This window comes from Nerophis ophidion, linkage group LG28 (assembly GCF_033978795.1).
Source record: "Nerophis ophidion isolate RoL-2023_Sa linkage group LG28, RoL_Noph_v1.0, whole genome shotgun sequence".
In the NCBI taxonomy this organism is placed as follows: domain Eukaryota; kingdom Metazoa; phylum Chordata; class Actinopteri; order Syngnathiformes; family Syngnathidae; genus Nerophis; species Nerophis ophidion.
Genome location: NC_084638.1, coordinates 27,292,527 through 27,310,688, shown reverse-complemented (window position 1 = coordinate 27,310,688; position 18,162 = coordinate 27,292,527). Strand labels below are relative to the sequence as shown.

Sequence of the window (18,162 nt, the reverse complement as noted above, 5' to 3'; positions counted from 1 at the left end):
CAGTGGAACATGCAATTATGGATAGACAGTCGAGAAAGGAGAAAACTAAGAGAGGAAGATAGAAGACATGGACAGAAGGTTACTCTCAAAGGGTACTAAGCATCAACCAGAAAATTTTTGGGAAGTTTCTCGAAAAGTTTATGGACTCTATTTTGGTAATGAGAAGGTATTTATAGATAGATAGTACTTTATTGATTCCTTCAGAAAAGTTCCTTCAGGAAAATTAAAATTGATGTATGTATGTGAGCGAAGGAGAAGGGAGGGGATTCTGGTTCACACTCCAATACAGTAGGTGGCGATAATGCACATACTTGCCAACCCTCCCGATTTTTCCGGGAGACTCCCGAATTTCAGTGCCCCTCCCGAAAATCTCCCGGGGCAAACATTCTCCGGAATTTCTCACAATTTCTACCCGTACAACAAAATTGGGGGTGTGCCTTTAAGGCACACTTTAGCGTCCTCTACTACCTGTTGTCACGTCTGCTTTTCCTCCATTCAAACAGTGTGCCGGCACAGTCAACTAATATATACGGCTATTACACACACACACACAAGTGAACGCAAGTCATACAGGTCACACTGAGGGTGGCCGTATAAACAACTAACATTTTTACAAAAATGCTCCACACTGTGAACCCACACTAAACAAGAATGTCAAACACATTTCGGGAGAACATCCGCACCGTAACACAACACAAACACAACAGAACAAATACCCAGAATCCCTTGCATCTCCCGAATTTGGATGTATCAAGGTTGGCAAGTATGATAATGCACCTTTAACATTGAGTGCCCCGCCATAAAACAGAAATGGGCGCAGACATGACTATCAAAGCTTAAAAACATCAGTTGTCGTATGAACAACTAACACTGTTACAAATATGCGACACACTGTGAACCCACTCTAAACACGAATGACAAACACATTTCGGGAGAACATCCGCACCGTAACACAACATAAACACAACAGAACAAATACCCAGAATCCCTTGCATCTCTTGAATTTGGAGGTATCAAGGTTGGCAGGTAGGATAATGCACCTTTAACATTGAGTGCCCCGCCATAAAAATGAGATGGGCGCGGACATGACTATCAAAGCTTAAAAATATCAGGTGTCGTATAAACAACTAACACTGTTACAAATATGCGCCACACTGTGAACCCACACTAAACAAGAATGTTAAAACACATTTCGGGAGAACATCCGCACTGTAACACAACATAAATACAACAGAACAAATACCCAGAATCCCTTGCATCTCCCGAATTTGGAGGTATCAAGGTTGGCAAGTAGGATAATGCACCTTTAACATTGAGTGCCCCGCCATAAAACAGAGATGGGCGCAGACATGACTATCAAAGCTTAAAAACATCAGTTGTCATATAAACAACTAACACTGTTACAAATATGCGCCACACTGTGAAATCACACTAAACAAGAATGTCAAACACATTTCGGGAGAACATCCGCACCGTAACACAACAGAACCAATACCCAGAATCCCTTGCATCTCCCAAATTTGGAGGTATCAAGGTTGGCAAGTATGATAACGCATCTTTAACATTGAGTGCCCCGCCATAAAACAGAGATGGGCGCGGACATGACTATCAAAGCTTAAAAACATCAGGTGTCGTATAAACAACTAACACTGTTACAAATATGCGCCACACTGTGAACCCACACTAAACAAGAATGTTAAAACACATTTCGGGAGAACATCCGCACTGTAACACAACATAAATACAACAGAACAAATACCCAGAATCCCTTGCATCTCCCGAATTTGGAGGTATCAAGGTTGGCAAGTAGGATAATGCACCTTTAACATTGAGTGCCCCGCCATAAAACAGAGATGGGCGCAGACATGACTATCAAAGCTTAAAAACATCAGTTGTCGTATAAACAACTAACACTGTTACAAATATGCGCCACACTGTGAAATCACACTAAACAAGAATGTCAAACACATTTCGGGAGAACATCCGCACCGTAACACAACAGAACCAATACCCAGAATCCCTTGCATCTCCCAAATTTGGAGGTATCAAGGTTGGCCAGTATGATAAAGCATCTTTAACATTGAGTGCCCCGCCATAAAACAGAGATGGGCGCAGACATGACTATCAAAGCTTAAAAACATCAGTTGTCGTATAAACAACTAACACTGTTACAAATATGCGCCACACTGTGAACCCACACTAAACAAGAATGACACACACATTTCGGGAGAACATCCGCACCGTAACACAACATAAACACAACAGAACAAATACCCAGAATCCCTTGCATCTCCCGAATTTGGAGGTATCAAGGTTGGCAAGTAAGATAATGCACTATTAACATTGAGTGCCCCGCCATAAAACAGAGATGGGCGCAGACATGACTATCAAAGCTTAAAAACATCAGTTGTCGTGGCTAAGTCAATAATTAAACGTGGTTTCTCCGGGCATATTTAGCGGAGTTCATGTCTGGGGGAAAAAAAAAAGAACACAGCAAAACGTTGTCAAGATAGAATGGGGGCACTGTGCAAACATTTAACGTCTTTCCTGCCTGGGTCAGGCCTTATTGAATCAGGTAGTTAACTGTAAAGGCATGACCAATAAAGTGCAGCTGCAGAACACATAGACTTACTGTACTGCTGCAGCTTTTCTGTGTACTCCAGCTCAGAGCCACTGCGCTGCTTCCTGCAAACAGTCACATTAGCATAATCAGTCTTGACTTTTTCCAGATATTTGTTTTTCCGCCATATCAGATAAATCCACTTAACTTCTTCCTCACAGAACTGCCTTTTGAAGGTTAAGTGCACGCTCACGCTATCATTGCATGTGACCACTTAAAGGGGAACATTATCACCAGACCTATGTAAGCGTCAATATATACCTTGATGGTGCAGAAAAAAGACCATATATTATTTTAACCAATTTCCGAACTCTAAATGGGTGAATTTTGGCGAATTAAACGCCTTGCTGTGTATCGCTCTGGAGGGGATGACGTCAGAATGTGACGTCATCGAGGTAATACCGCCGCCATTTTCATTTTCAACCCATTGTAAACATTGGGTCTCAGCTCTGTTATTTTCCGTTTTTTCGACTATTTCTTGGAACCTTGGAGACATCATGCCTCGTCGGTGTGTTGTCGGAGGGTGTAACAACACTAACAGGGAGGGATTCAAGTTGCACCACTGGCCCGAAGATGCCAAAGTGTCTGCCGCCAGACCCCCATTGAATGTACCAAAGTGTCTCCACATTTTACCGGCGATGACAGACATGGCACAGAGATGTATGGATAACCTGCAGATGCATTTGATAAAGTCAACAAAATCACAAAGGTGAGTTTTGTTGATGTTGACTTATTTGCTAATCAGACATATTTGGTCGCGGCGTGACTGCCAGTTAATCGATGCGAACATGTTACGCTAATCAACGCTAACATGCTGTTTATCGGCGGTGCTAAAGCAGACATGGCACAGAGATGTATGGATAACCTGCAGATGCATTTGCAACGATAAAGTCAACAAAATCACAAAGGTGAGTTTTGTTGATTTTGACTTATGTGCTAATGAGACATATTTGGTCGCGGCGTGACTGTCAGCTAATCGATGCTAACATGGTACGCTAATCGACGCTAACATGCTATTTACCGGCGGTGCTAAAGCAGACATGGCACAGAGATGTATGGATAACCTGCAGATGCATTTGCAACGATAAAGTCACAGAAATCACAAAGGTGAGTTTTGTTGATGTTGACTGGCAGCTAATCGAAGCTATCATGCTACGCTAATCGATGCTAACATGCTATTTACCGGCGGTGCTAAAGCAGACATGACACAGAGATGTATGGATAACCTGTAGATGCATTTGCAACTATATTACGTTTCCTTCCACCCACATTTAATCCGAAAAAAACTCTTACCAATCGACGGATTTAAGTTGCTCCAGTGTCACGAGATGCGAAAGTCCTGATCGTTTGGTCCGCACATTTTACCGGCGATGCTAACGCAGCTATTCGGCCATGCTATGGCTATGAATAGCGTCAATAGATTAAGTTTCTTCTTCAATACTTTCATACTCCAACCATCCGTTTCAATACATGCGTAATCTGTTGAAACCCTTAAGCCGCTGAAATCCGAGTCTGAATCCGAGCTAATGTCGCTATATCTTGCTGTGCTATTCGCCATTGTTTGTTTACATTGGCAGCACTGTATGAAGTCACAGGGAAATGGATAGTCGCATCCAATAGCGAAAATCAAGCACTTTAAAGCTTTTTTTAGGGATATTCGGACACCGGTAAAATTTAAAAAAAAATTTCAAAAAATACAACAAGCCACTGGGAACTGATTTTTATTGTTATTAACCCTTTTGAAATTGTGATAATGTTCCCCTTTAATGAGCCAACGCTGACGAAACGCACTTTTGTCCGCAATAAATTCCCCCCAAAAAATCAAACACTTACTTGAGGCAGACAACGGCGATCACCACCAAAGCAACAATGACCACCAACCCTGCAGAGGCTGAGCCAATGATGAGAGGCAGCTGGTCCTGCACGGACTTCTGAGGGTCACCTGGACCGGATCACAACAAAGGCGCAAATGAATAACAACCAAAGCGTGGCTGCGGGGATTAGACAGCGTTGTGCACCACCTGGATAGCAGACGCCGTTAAATGGCCAACGCTATAAAACTATAAAACTGTAACAGCAGGGAGATAAACACAATTTCGTACTGTGCAGGTTGGTGCTGATGTCCATGGGGTTGCTGTAGCGTCCGTATCCAGCAACGGTGCGGGCTCTGACCTGCACCACGTAGGGGGTAGCAGACCTTAGCCCCTCCACCTTGGCCGAGCTGTGCTGGGATGTCACCGTGTGCGACATAGCCTGGCCCTAAAAGACAGAACAGCTTATGTTTACTGTTTAGATGGATGGATGGATAGTACTTTATTTATTCCGTCAGGAGAGTTCCTTCAGGAAAATTACAATTTTCAGCACAATCCCATTCAAGATCAGACAAACATTACAGGGAGACAGAACAGGATCGCTGACGGGTCTGCCGGCTTCCATCGCCCCTTACAAAAAAGATCAGTATACTGTATCGATATTTATTCATTCATTCATTGTTGTGTTTAAGATCAAAGAAGAACAATCGTGTTAGAAATTGATTCCAGACAGGAAAGGGTTAAAATTGTGAAACTTCAAAGGGGAACATTATCACCAGACCTATGTAAGCGTCAATATATACCTTGATGGTGCAGAAAGAAGACCATCTATTTTTTTAACCGATTTATGGACTCTAAATGGGTGAATTTTGGCGAATTAAACGCCTTTCTTTTTATCGCTCTTTTTGCGATGACGTCTCTGAGGTAATACAGCCGCCATTTTCATTTTCAACACATTGTAAACATTGGGTCTCAGCTCTGTTATTTTCCGTTTTTTCGACTATTTTTTGGAACCTTGGAGACATCATGCCTCGTCGGTGTGTTGTCGGAGGGTGTAACAACACTAACAGGGAGGGATTTAAGTTGCACCACTGGCCCGAAGATGCGAAAGTAGACATTTTACAGGCGATGACAGACATGGCACAGAGATGTACGGCTAACCTGCAGATGCATTTGCAACGATAAAGTCAACGAAATCACAAAGGTGAGTTTTGTTGATCTTGTTCACTTGTGTGCTAATCAGACATATTTGGTCGCGGCGTGACTGCCAGCTATTCAATGCTAACATGCTGTTTACCGGTGATGACATACATGGCACAGAGATGTATGGATAACCTGCAGATGCATTTGCAACTACAAAGTCAACGAAATCACAAAGGTGAGTTTTGTTGATGTTGACTGCCAGCTAATCGATGCTGACATGCTACGCTAGTCGATGCCAACATGCTATTTACCGGCGATGCTAAGGCGGACATGGCACAGAGATGTATGGATAACCTGCGGATGCATTTGCAACGATAAAGTCAACGAAATCACAAAGGTGAGTTTTGTTGATGTTGTCGACTTATGTGCTAATCAGACATATTTGGTCGCGGCGTGACTGCCAGCTAAGCGATGCTAACATGCTACGCTAATCGACGCTAACATGCTATTTACCGGCGATGACAGACATGGCACAGAGATGTATGGATAACCTGCAGATGCATTTGCAACTATAAAGTCAACGAAATCACAAAGGTGAGTTTCGTTGATGTTGACTGCCAGCTAATCGATGCTAACAAGCTATGCTAATCAATGCTAACATGCTATTTACCGGCGATGCTAAGGCAGATATGGCACAGAGATGTATAGATATCCTGCAGATGCATTTGCAACGATAAAGTCAACGAAATCACAAAGGTGAGTTTTGTTGATGTTGTTTACTTATGTGCTAATCAGACATATTTGTTCGCGGCGTGACTGCCAGCTAATCGATGCTAACATGCTATGCTAATCGATGCCAACATGCTATTTACCGGCGATGCTAAGGCAGACATGGCACAGAGATGTATGGATAACCTGCAGATGCATTTGATACTATAAAGTCAACGAAATCACAAAGGTGAGTTTCGTTGATGTTGACTGCCAGCTAATCGATGCTAACATGCTACGCTAATCGATGCCAACATGCTATTTACCGGCGATGCTAAGGCGGACATGGCACAGAGATGTATGGATAACCTGCGGATGCATTTGCAACGATAAAGTCAACGAAATCACAAAGGTGAGTTTTGTTGATGTTGTTGACTTATGTGCTAATCAGACATATTTGGTCGCGGCGTGACTGCCAGCTAAGCGATGCTAACATGCTACGCTAATCGACGCTAACATGCTATTTACCGGCGATGACAGACATGACACAGAGATGTATGGATAACCTGCAGATGCATTTGCAACTATAAAGTCAACGAAATCACAAAGGTGAGTTTTGTTGATGTTGACTGCCAGCTAATCGATGCTAACATGCTATGCTAATCAATGCTTACATGCTATTTACCGGCGATGCTAAGGCAGATATGGCACAGAGATGTATAGATATCCTGCAGATGCATTTGCAACGATAAAGTCAACGAAATCACAAAGGTGAGTTTTGTTGATGTTGTTGACTTATGTGCTAATCAGACATATTTGTTCGCGGCGTGACTGCCAGCTAATCGATGCTAACATGCTATGCTAATCGATGCCAACATGCTATTTACCGGCGATGCTAAGGCAGACATGGCACAGAGGTGTATGGATAACCTGCAGATGCATTTGCAACTATAAAGTCAACGAAATCACAAAGGTGAGTTTCGTTGATGTTGACTGCCAGCTAATCGATGCTAACATGCTACGCTAATCGACGCTAGCATGCTATTTACCGGCGGTGCTAAAGCAGACATGGCACAGAGATGTATGGATAACCTGCAGATGCATTTCCAACTATATTATGTTTCCTTCCACCCACATTTAATGCGAAAAAAAACTTACCAATCAACAGATTTAAGTTGCTCCAGTGTCACAAGATGCGAAAGTCCTGATCGTTTGGTCCGCACATTTTACCGGCGATGCTAACGCAGCTATTCAGCCATGCTATGGCTATGAATAGCGTCAATAGCTATTCACTCAATAGCTCCAGTTCCTTCTTCAATATTTTCATACTCCAACCATCTGTTTCAATACATGCGTAATCTGTTGAATCGCTTAAGCCGCTGAAATCCGAGTCTGAATCCGAGTTAATGTCGCTATATCTTGCTGTGCTATTCGCCATTGTTTGTTTACATTGGCAGCACTGTATGACGTCACAGGGAAATGGATAGTGGCATCGCAAAAAGGGAAAATCAAGCACTTTAAAGCTTTTTTTAGGGATTTCCTGGGACCGGTAAAATTTTGAAAAAAAATTCAAAAAATACAACAAGCCACTGGGAACTGTTTTTTTTTAATTGTTTTTAACCCTTTTGAAATTGTGATAATGTTCCCCTTTAAAGGCCTCCTGAAAGCCACTACTACCCACCACGCAGTCTGATAGTTTATATATCAATGATGAAATATTAACATTGCAACACATGCCAATACGGCCTTTTTAGTTTACTAAATTACAATTTTAAATTTCCCGGGAGTTTCGTCTTGAAAACGTTGGTAATGATGACGTGTACGCAAGACGTCACGGGTTTTTAGCAAGTATGAGCGCTGCACACACACACAGCTAAAAGTCGTCTGCTTTAACGGCATAATTACACAGTATTTTGGAGATCTGTGTTGCTGAATCTTTTGCAATTTGTTCAATTAATATTGGAGAAGTCACAGTAGAAAGATGGAGTTGGGCAGCTTTAGCCTTTAGCCACACAAACACACGGTGATTCCTTGTTTAAAATTCCCGGAGCTGAAACTTTCCTATGGATCAGAGCGCGGTCAAGCAGACATGGATCAAGACCACATGTCAACCAGCAGGTTTCGGTGAGAAAATTGTGGTTAAAAAGTCGCCACTTAGCGGATATCAGCTGAGCTTGTGTCGTCCGTACAGCTGCCGTCGACTCCCCTGAGACACTGCGCGTCAACACACCCGTGGAGACACCCTTCCGACTATCAGGTACTATTAAACTCACTAAAACACTAGCAACACAATAGAAAGATAAGGGATTTCCCAGAATTATCCTAGTAAATGTGTTTAAAAACATCGGGATACCTCCCAATGCTATCGCATTTTTTTTGTTTGTTTTTTCGCTATCAATGTCCTCAAACACAAATCTTTCATCCTCGCTCAAATTAATGGGGAAATTGTCGTTTTCTCCGTCCGAATAACTGTTTTTGTTGGAGGCTCCCATTAAAATCAATGTGAATATGTGAGGAGCCATTACACTTGCGACGTCATCGTCTGCGACTTCCGGTAAAGGGAAGGCTTTTTCAGGAAGTACCAAAAGTGGCGAACTTTATCGTCGATTTTCTCTACAAAATCCTTTCAGCAAAAATATGGCAATATCGCAAAATGATCAAGTATGACACATAGAATGGACCTGCTATCCCCGTTTAAATAAGAAAATCTCGTTTCAGTAGGCCTTTCATGGCCCCTGCCGAGAGAAGCAGCTGCAGCTATGTAATCAAGAAATGCCCAAATAAATGAATAGGCGTGGAGCTCCCTCCTCAGAGCGTGGGGCGACATTGTACGAGGGTTCAAGTGCACGCGCTCTCCTCATGAGCTAAATTGAATCCTGTCTCTGTTTGATTCCTTGCTTCTTGTCTTTGTTTAATAGAGAGTTCGGTGTTTAAACCTGACAAAAACAGTCAACTCCATCTTTTGACACTTCTTCCACTCCCATCCTTGCACGCTACACCGTTACAACAAAGATGGCGTTAAGAAGACGCTGCCGAAGGTGAGCCACGTAAATAGGACCGCCCACAAAACGGCGCATTTGGAAGCAACTGTCAGAAAGATGGTCTGTAAAACGTAATCTATGCAACTTTTTGACCAAAGAACCACCGTTACATGTTATGTAGACCACAAGGAAGTGTTTTACATTGAGAAAAAAAAAAACATGACTCCTTTAATGGGCTTCACAATCAGGTTTGCCTTATATATTAAAAAATATAAACGCATAAACAAGAACGCATCATGCATCGAGATTGTCAAACTGCATGACAACAACATTTGAAAAGTGTACACATCAAAGTGTTCATCCAGTTTAAAAAAATATAAGCAGATTAATTAAACATTTGAACAGTGATGAACTTCACTTCACATCATGCATTCCTTTTAAAAACATTTAATGAGACCAGCCTTTTAAGTTTTTTGTTTTTTTCTTACCCAGACAGACAGTGTAGCAAGAGCAATATTTAAATATAGTGTGAACAGATAAAGCCGCAGCGTTAAAAGCGGTCAAAGGCGAAAACAAGCGTCTCAGCGTTTTTAAACAGACATTATCATTCAAGCATGCAGTCTTGTCGAGCCGTTTTCCGTAATATGAAGGTTTCAATTTGAGCTTTGGAGGTGGTAAAAGGAGCACATTATACCTTACGGCACTTGCAGGGAATTTGATCAATACCAGTGATTCAACCTTGCAGCAGCTGCCGAGACTCTCCATCAATAGAAATGACTCGCTCACACTTTAATGTTCTATTTCCCGGCATCTAGATGAAAGGGGGGGAGAAAAAAAAGGCCGACTCACCCTTTCGTGGTATTTAATCTCGTAGTCCAGGATGACCCCGTTGGGTTTCTCGGGGGGCAGCCATGACAGGCTCAAGGTGTCTGCCGTGGAACGCATCAGATGGACCGTGGGCACTGCTGACGGCGCTGCAAGGGAGCAACCATTCATTCAAGAGTTTTAGGGCAAGTAATTAGACAAAAAAGATAGACGTATTGGAATTAGCTGCGCATCTCCCCATTCTTAATGGGTCTGCCAATCAGGACGTTGCTTGCCCTCTTTTCGCCCATTATTTCAAGCTTTACTTTAGTCTGGTGTTGTCATGGTAAACTCTGTTGCCTTTGGTGCGGACAGTGCAGGTTTGAATCCGAGATGTACTAGAATAGAATAGAATGGAATGAACTTTATCGTCATTATATTTGCATACAACGAGATCAAAGACTCCAACTTAAGGTGCGGTAGTGGGAACAAACATGGGGTGAAATAAATGACATAAGAGGTAAAAAGGTAAAAACTAACAATTGAAATAAACAGACTACTATTCCAATAAAAATAATAAGCAATCCTGTACAATATACAAAACACTATAGAAGTACAAAATACTGTACAATATGCAGAACAAGACAAGAGTACCGAAGTAATAACGTATTGCACTCGAAGGGTAGTATTGCACAGTAGGGTATTAGGGCATGATATTATATAGGGGTGTATTATTATTATTTTAAGTTAGAGTTCAACATGGTGACAGCTTTGGGAAAGAAGCTGTCTCTGAGCCTGTTTGTTATGGCTCTGATGCACCTGTAGCGCCTGCCTGATGGTAGCAAGTCGAACAGGTGGAAGCCAGGGTGTGTGCTGTCCTTGGTAATGTTTTTTGCTCTGTTGAGGCAACGGGAGTTGTGTAAATCCTCTGAATCGCCTGTTTGTCCGCTTCAGTGCAGCTGGCGTACCACACTGTTATGCAGTACGTCAGCAGGCTCTCGACAGCCGAGCGATAGAAGGTCACCATCAGCTGCCTCTCCAGTCTGTTCTTCCTCAGCACCCTCAGGAAATGGAGTCTCCGCTGGCCTTCCGGATGACCGCAGTTGTATTTTGGGTCCAGGACAGGTCAGCAGATATGAGGGTGCCGAGGAACTTGAAGGAGCTGACTCTCTCCACCTCTTCGCCATTGATGTAGAGGGGGGCGGGGTCTGCAGTGTTCTTCCTGAAGTCAAAGATGAGTTCCTTGGTTTTTGTGGTGTTCAGTGCCAAATTATTCACTGAACACCACGCTGATAGTTTCAGGACCTCATCTCTGTATGCAGACTCATCCCCCCTTGTAATGGGACCCACCACCGTTGTGTCATCGGCGAACTTGATGATGGTGTTCTCCGAGTGGGCTGAACTACAGTCATGGGTGTAGAGGGAATACAGCAAAGGGCTCAGCACACAGCCCTGTGGGGAGCCGATGCTGAGTGTGCGGGGGGAAGGAGAGATGGAGGGCCAAGTTTTACTGTCTGAGGTCGGTTGGTCAGGAAGTCCTTAATCCAAAGACAGGTGGGTGAGGGTAGGCCTAAATCCAGCAGTTTGGTGACCAGGAATGATGGTATTGAAGGCGGACTCCCCCGGTGTTCCAGGTGGCTGAGTATGGAGTGGAGAGCCATGGATATGGCGTCATCCTTGGATCTGTTTGCCCGGTAGGCAAACTGCTGTGGGTCTAGAGTGGGGGGGAGGACCAGCCTCTCGAAGCATTGCATGATGACAGGTGTGAGTGCTACTGGGCGATAGTCATTGAGGTTGTTTGTGGCAGCTTTCTTGGGTACCGGGATGATTGTGGCAGATTTAAGGCAGGGTGGGATGAATGCCTGTGCCAAGGAGAGGTTGAAGAGAACGGTGATAATGTAGGAGAGCTGGTCGGCGCATGCTTTGAAATGTCGACACCGTCTGGACCAGTCACCTTCCTGGGGTTCACTGCCTTGAGAACCAGCCTGACCTCGTGCTCCTCAAGAATGAGTGTGGGGGGGCTGGGGGGGTTGGGGGTGCAAAAAAGCAGTTCAGCTCCTCTGCTAGCGATGCATCCCAGTCCCCGGCGACTGCGTCACAGCCTTTGTAATTGGTGATGTGCTGTATGCCCTGCCACATCTGCTGTGGGTTGTTGCCCGAGAGGGGGTCTTCGATCCTCTCTATATAGTCCATCTTGGCTTCTCTGAGTCCTTTCTTCAGGTCAGCACACGCGGCGCTGTATACAGCACTGTCACCTGACCTAAGGCAATGTCCCGGGCCTTGAGGAGCATGCGGACCTGGCATGTCATCCAGGGTTTCTGATTTGGGTAAACCCGGATGGGTTTTTTTTTTCACAGTGACATTGCTGATACAGTACTTTATGTAGGATAGTACCTACTCTGTGTGTGGGGGCAGGTCTTGGTCTTTGAAAACATCCCACGCAGTCTGTAGCTGGGGGAGTGCATCCTCAGGCCAAGTTGTAACAGTCTTTATTACTGCTTGTGTCCTTGATCTGAGGGGGGTGTAAGCAGGGATGAGCAGCAAAGAGAGGGGGTCTGACTGGCCTAGGTGAGGGAGGGGGATGAATCTATATGCCTCTTTGATATTACAGTAAACATGGTCCAAAGTGTTTCCCCCCTCTAGTAGGGCATTTAACAAACTGGTAAAATTTTGGCAGTACTGTTTTCAGATTGGCTTTATTAAAATCACCAGCAATAATGTGAGCACCATTGGGGTGGGCAGGCAGCTGTTTGTTTACTGTATCTAGCAGTAGGGAGAGAGCCATGTTAACATTAGCATCTGGTGGTATGTAGACTGCCGTGATGATTACTACTGTTAGCTCCCTTGACAGAAAAAAAGTTCGACATTTCACTGACATAAACTCTAGGTCGGGGGAACAGTGACTTGTCTATTATAGTGCTGTTATTAGACCATTCGTTATGTACACCCTCCGACAACACACAGACGAGGCATGATGTCTCCAAGGTTCCAAAAAATAATCAAAAAAACGGAAAATAACAAACGGTGTTTGTAATGTGAAAATGAAAATGTGTGTTACCTCAATGACGTCACGTTCTGACGTCATCGCTAAAAGAGCGATAAACAGAAAGGCGTTTAATTTGCCAAAATTCACCCGTTTAGAGTTCGGAAATCGGTTAAAAAAATACATGGTCTTTTTTCTGCAACATCAAGGTATATATTGACGCTTGCATAGGTCTGGTGATAATGTTCCCCTTTAAAACCTAGTGACGCCTCTGTTTCTAACTTTGATCGAGGGGTCCTTGAACGCACCACAGTTATGTGCGATAAGACGCAAAAGTGAAACGAGTACATAATTATTTTCTAAGCTACCACAAATATAGATTTATGTTGTACTTTTTACTACAGCTGTCAAACAATACAAAATAATTGTTTGCGATTAATCGCAGTTTGTCCATAGCTAACTCAAAATTAATCGCGATAATATAATTGTTTATTTAATTAGTAAGTGTTCCACCAGAAAGATAATTTTCAAGATTTCATTACCCGAACTGAACAAGTAGTTTAGAGGGGAGGAGTTACACTTCCGTGTTTAAAAACCAGTTTCGCACATTAATAAAACAATATGTGGATTGCTACGATCATCATCTATTAAGGTTTTACTACTTACGTATAAAATACTGCACGGTCTAGCTCCATCCTATCTTGCCGATTGTATTGTACCATATGTCCCGGCAAGAAATCTGCGTTCAAAGGACTCCGGCTTATTAGTAATTCCCAAAGCCCAAAAAAAGTCTGCGGGCTATAGAGCTTTTTCATTTCGGACTCCAGTACTCTGGAATGCCCTCCCGGTAACAGTTCGAGATGCCACCTCAGTAGAAGCATTTAAGTCTCACCTTAAAACTCATTTGTATACTCTAGCCTTTAAATAGACTCCCTTTTTAGACCAGTTGATCTGCCGTTCCTTTTCTTTTTCTCCTATGTCCCACTCTCCCTTGTGGAGGGGGTCCGGTCCGATCCGGTGGCCATGTACTGCTCGCCTGTGTATCGGCTGGGGACATCTCTGCGCTGCTGATCCGCCTCCGCTTGGGATGGTTTCCTGCTGGCTCCGCTGTGAACGGGACTCTTGCTGCTGTGTTGGATCCGCTTTGGACTGGACTCTCGCGACTGTGTTGGATCCATTATGGATTGAACTTTCACAGTATCATGTTGGACCCGCTCGACATCCATTGCTTTCCTCCTCTCCAAAGTTCTCATAGACATCATTGTCACCGACGTCCCACTGGGTCATTATTGTCACCGATGTCCCACTGGGTGTGAGTTTTCCTTGCCCTTATGTGGGCCTACCGAGGATGTCGTAGTGGTTTGTGCAGCCCTTTGAGACACTAGTGATTTAGGGCTATATAAGTAAACATTAATTGATTGATTGATCTATTAATCAATCAATGTTTATTTATATAGCCCTAAATCACTAGTGTCTCAAAGGGCTGCACAAGCCACAATGACATCCTCGGTTCAGATCCCACATAAGGGCAAGGAAAAACTCACCATCCAGTGGGATGTCAATGAGAATGACTATGAAAAAGCTTGTGCTTGGATTGGAGTCCGTTCATTTAATCTGTGATATTTCTAAATGAATAAATGACTCTTATAGCGGTATACCGAGCGGTATAGCTCGGTAGGTAGAGTGGCCGTGCCAGCAACTTCAGGGTTCCAGGTTCGATTCCCGCTTCCGCCACCCTAGTCACTGCCGTTGTGTCCTTGGGCAAGACACTTTACCCAACTGCTCCCAGTGCCACCCACACTGGTTTAATTGTAACTTAGATATTGGGTTTCACTATGTGAAGCGCTTTGGGTCACTAGAGAAAAAGCGCTATATAAATATAATTCACTTCACTTCTTAGATCCTGTACACTAAATATTGTAAAAGTTAATGGTAATCATACCTTTGCATGACAATGTTTTAACCTTCTCTATTAATTAATAAAATGTACTATTCAGCCTGCTTAACATTCTGTAATTGAGGTTTATGAATCACAACAGGTTGTAAAAGAATATACACTATATTTAAATATGCCCCAAAAAAATATTTTAAGTAGAAATATCACGGATTACATTACAAAACATATTAGACAAAGCATGATCGTAATTTAAGCCGATTTTTCATTTTGTTATGGTAGGATGCGATGATTAGCGCTATTATTGTTAAGCCAGAAGTCTGTAATTGGTATGAAAAAAGTGTTTTGACTTGTTTTGACAAAAGTCTCTCATTAAAAAGTGACTTTAGACTTACCATGAATTGATTAACGTGGACCCCGACTTAAACAAGTTGAAAAACTTATTGGGGTGTTACCATTTAGTGGTCAATTGTACGGAATATGTACTGAACTGTGCAATCTACTAATAAAAGTATCAATCAATCAATCAATCAATCAATCAATTCCTGTCAACCGCCTTTTTTGCTGCTAAGCATTCATATACCAATGCAGTTTATATATTTTATTTTATTAATTCACTCAACTTGTAATGTAAACAGGGACGTGAAGCTCTTCCCCTGATGATATCGTCGCACGCCGATCGAAGATCAAATGGTTTTGTCTTGTTCTACCAGACTTGCCGTGGATTTGGACCTGATATTTCCATAATGTCCCTCGTTGTGCATTTCTGCTCGCTATTTTCAAGCTTGTGGCTCATGAGTAACTGAAGGCATTACATTTCCCCAAGCTATGGAATGGCTTGGGGAAATGTACAGTTGTGATCAAAATTATTCAACCCCCACACAATTTTGGTGTTTCTCTTTGTAAGCTTCATTTTTTCTCCTCCAGACATAACGTTGATTCATAGGCCCAAAGAGTTCCACTTTTGTCTCATCACTCCATAGAACAGTTTCCCAAAACCTTTGGGGTTTGTCCAGATGATTTTTGGCATACTGGAGTCTATTTTTCTTGTGCCTGGTAGTCAGAAGTGGGGTGCGCCTGGGAGTTCTGGCATGGATTCATCTCGTAGTGCGCGCCTTATTGTCTGGGACGAAACCTGCGTTCCCCCGTCTGCAATGTCCTGTTGTAGTTCCTCAGCTGTCACCCGGGGGGTTTTCACCACCGTACGCTTCAAATACAGGACAGCAGTTGCACACAGCATCCTCTTTCTACCACGCCCAGGTAGTGTTTCCACTGTGCCTTTAGCTTTAAACTTGCGAATTATGCTCCCAACTGTGTCTCTTGGAATGTGTAATGTCTTTGCTATTTTCTCATATCCATATCCTTTCTTATGAAGAGAAATAACCTCCTCTCTTGACTTCTTTGACCGCTCCCTGGACTTCACCATGTTGCAAATACACCATTGACCATCTACAAGAAGCTGAGCGTCACAGTCTTTTTCAATCAGTTTAATTGTTGCTCGTTATGGTTCTAATCACATCTACAGGTGTTTTTAACACCTGATTGAAAAGACCTTATTCAAATTCTGTTCTTAAGAGTTATGATCTTCAAGGGGTTGAATAATTTTGTCAATGAGATATTAAGAGAAATGACACTGTTTGGTATGTTACAAAATATAATGTAATTCAAGTTGCATTTGTCTATTTAATGCATCTTTATTTGATATGACTATAAACAAAATAAGGAATAAATGTCCAACTTGCTAAAACACCAAAATTGTGTGGGCGTTGAATAATTTTGATCACAACTGTATGTACGCCATCTTCCTTGATGGTGTCGACAAGCGCACCCAGTTCTGGAGGTACTTCGCCGGCAACTTGGCATCAGGCGGCGCCGCCGGTGCCAACTCTCTATGCTTCGTGTACCCCCTCGACTTTGCCCGTACTCGTCTGGCCGCCGACGTAGGAAAGGCGGGCGCGGGAAAAGAGTTCAACGGTCTCGGAGACTGTCAGGTGAAGATCTTCAGGTCGGATGTGAAAAAAAGGATTCCTGACTCAAAAAGGAGTCAGGACGCATGCGTGGTAATTGCGAGTTAAGAAAATTAGGAATTTTTAGTTAAGGGTTTTATAATCGTGTTAAAGGCCTACTGAAACCCACTACTACCGATGACTCGTGTTTGTGACGTTATTGGTTGGAGGCTTTCCCCTGACAGTTTGTCTGTGTTTTAGTTTTCTCATCTGCATTTGTCTGTTTCCTCTGTGTTTAGTATTTCCTGTCCTTAGTTCCTGTCTGGTGCTCTTATTTTGTCAGCTTCCTGTCTTGTTCCCTGAGTGCTGTGTTCCTCCTCAGCTGCGGCCGATAGGCACCTGGCCACACCTGTTGCCAATCAGCCCGCTCCTATTTGTTCCTGCTTTGTGTTGTGTCAGTTGCTGGATCAATGTATTGTCGTTGCCACATATCACTATTGTCGTGCTACCTGTCGTGTCGTTTTGTTACAGCTACTACCTGTCGTGCTACATTTTGTCCTGGTCGTCGTAGCGGTAAGCTGTTTCTGTTAGCATTAGTTATTTCCAGTTTTTCTATTTGCTATCCACTAGCTTCCATGCTAAAGTTCCTTTTTGTTTTCTAGCTTCCAGTGCTAGCTCCCTCAGTTTGTTATTCCGCCCACGTGCGTGCTTTTTGTTTGTTCTTGTTTAGTTTTAATTAAATCATGTTTTCATATTCTATGCCTGCCTCCTTCTCTGCATCTTGGGGTTCATCAACAAATAACTCTGACAAGCACCACACACAGCTAAAAGTCGTCTCTTTTCATCGCATGATTACACAGTATTTTGGACTCTGTGTTGCTGAATCTTTTGCAATTTGTTCAATTAATAATGGAAAAGTCATAGTAGAAAGGTAGAGGTGGGAATCTTTTAGCCTTTAGCCACACAAACACACGGTGTTTCCTTGTTTAAAATTCCCGGAGGTGAAAATTTACTATGGGTCAGAGCGGTCAAGCGAACATGGATCCCGACTACATGTGGAAATAAATCGCCTCTTACCGGAGATCAGCGGAGCTTCTGTCAGAGACCGGCGTCAACACACCCGTGGACACACCCCTCCGACTATCAGGTACTATTTAACTCACTAAAACACTAGCAACACAATAGAAAGATAAGGGATTTCCCAGAATTATCTAGGTAAATGTGTCTAAAATATTCTGACTCGCTCCCAATGCAATCGCCTTTTTTATTTCA

The 18,162-nt window shown here is 43.1% G+C and overlaps 2 protein-coding genes and 1 long non-coding RNA gene across 7 annotated transcripts in view; 2 read left to right on the top strand and 1 right to left on the bottom strand.

The window, feature by feature from the left end:
• LOC133545263 (BMP/retinoic acid-inducible neural-specific protein 3-like) overlaps window positions 1-18,162 on the top strand; it is a 1,164,151-nt gene that overhangs the window by 920,383 nt on the left and 225,606 nt on the right. The window lies entirely within an intron of this gene.
• The window catches only part of ephb3a (eph receptor B3a), a 189,158-nt gene that overhangs the window by 61,637 nt on the left and 109,359 nt on the right, over window positions 1-18,162 (bottom strand). For both annotated transcript variants that reach the window (XM_061890377.1, XM_061890378.1), the window contains exons 6-9: window positions 10,113-10,237; window positions 4,723-4,879; window positions 4,454-4,562; window positions 2,633-2,685 (exon numbers count right to left, since the gene is read on the bottom strand). In XM_061890377.1, the coding sequence (XP_061746361.1) occupies window positions 2,633-2,685; window positions 4,454-4,562; window positions 4,723-4,879; window positions 10,113-10,237 (444 nt within the window). The remainder of the gene's footprint in view (window positions 1-2,632; window positions 2,686-4,453; window positions 4,563-4,722; window positions 4,880-10,112; window positions 10,238-18,162) is intronic.
• Window positions 1-18,162, top strand: part of LOC133545068 (uncharacterized) — a 165,529-nt gene that overhangs the window by 134,794 nt on the left and 12,573 nt on the right. The window lies entirely within an intron of this gene.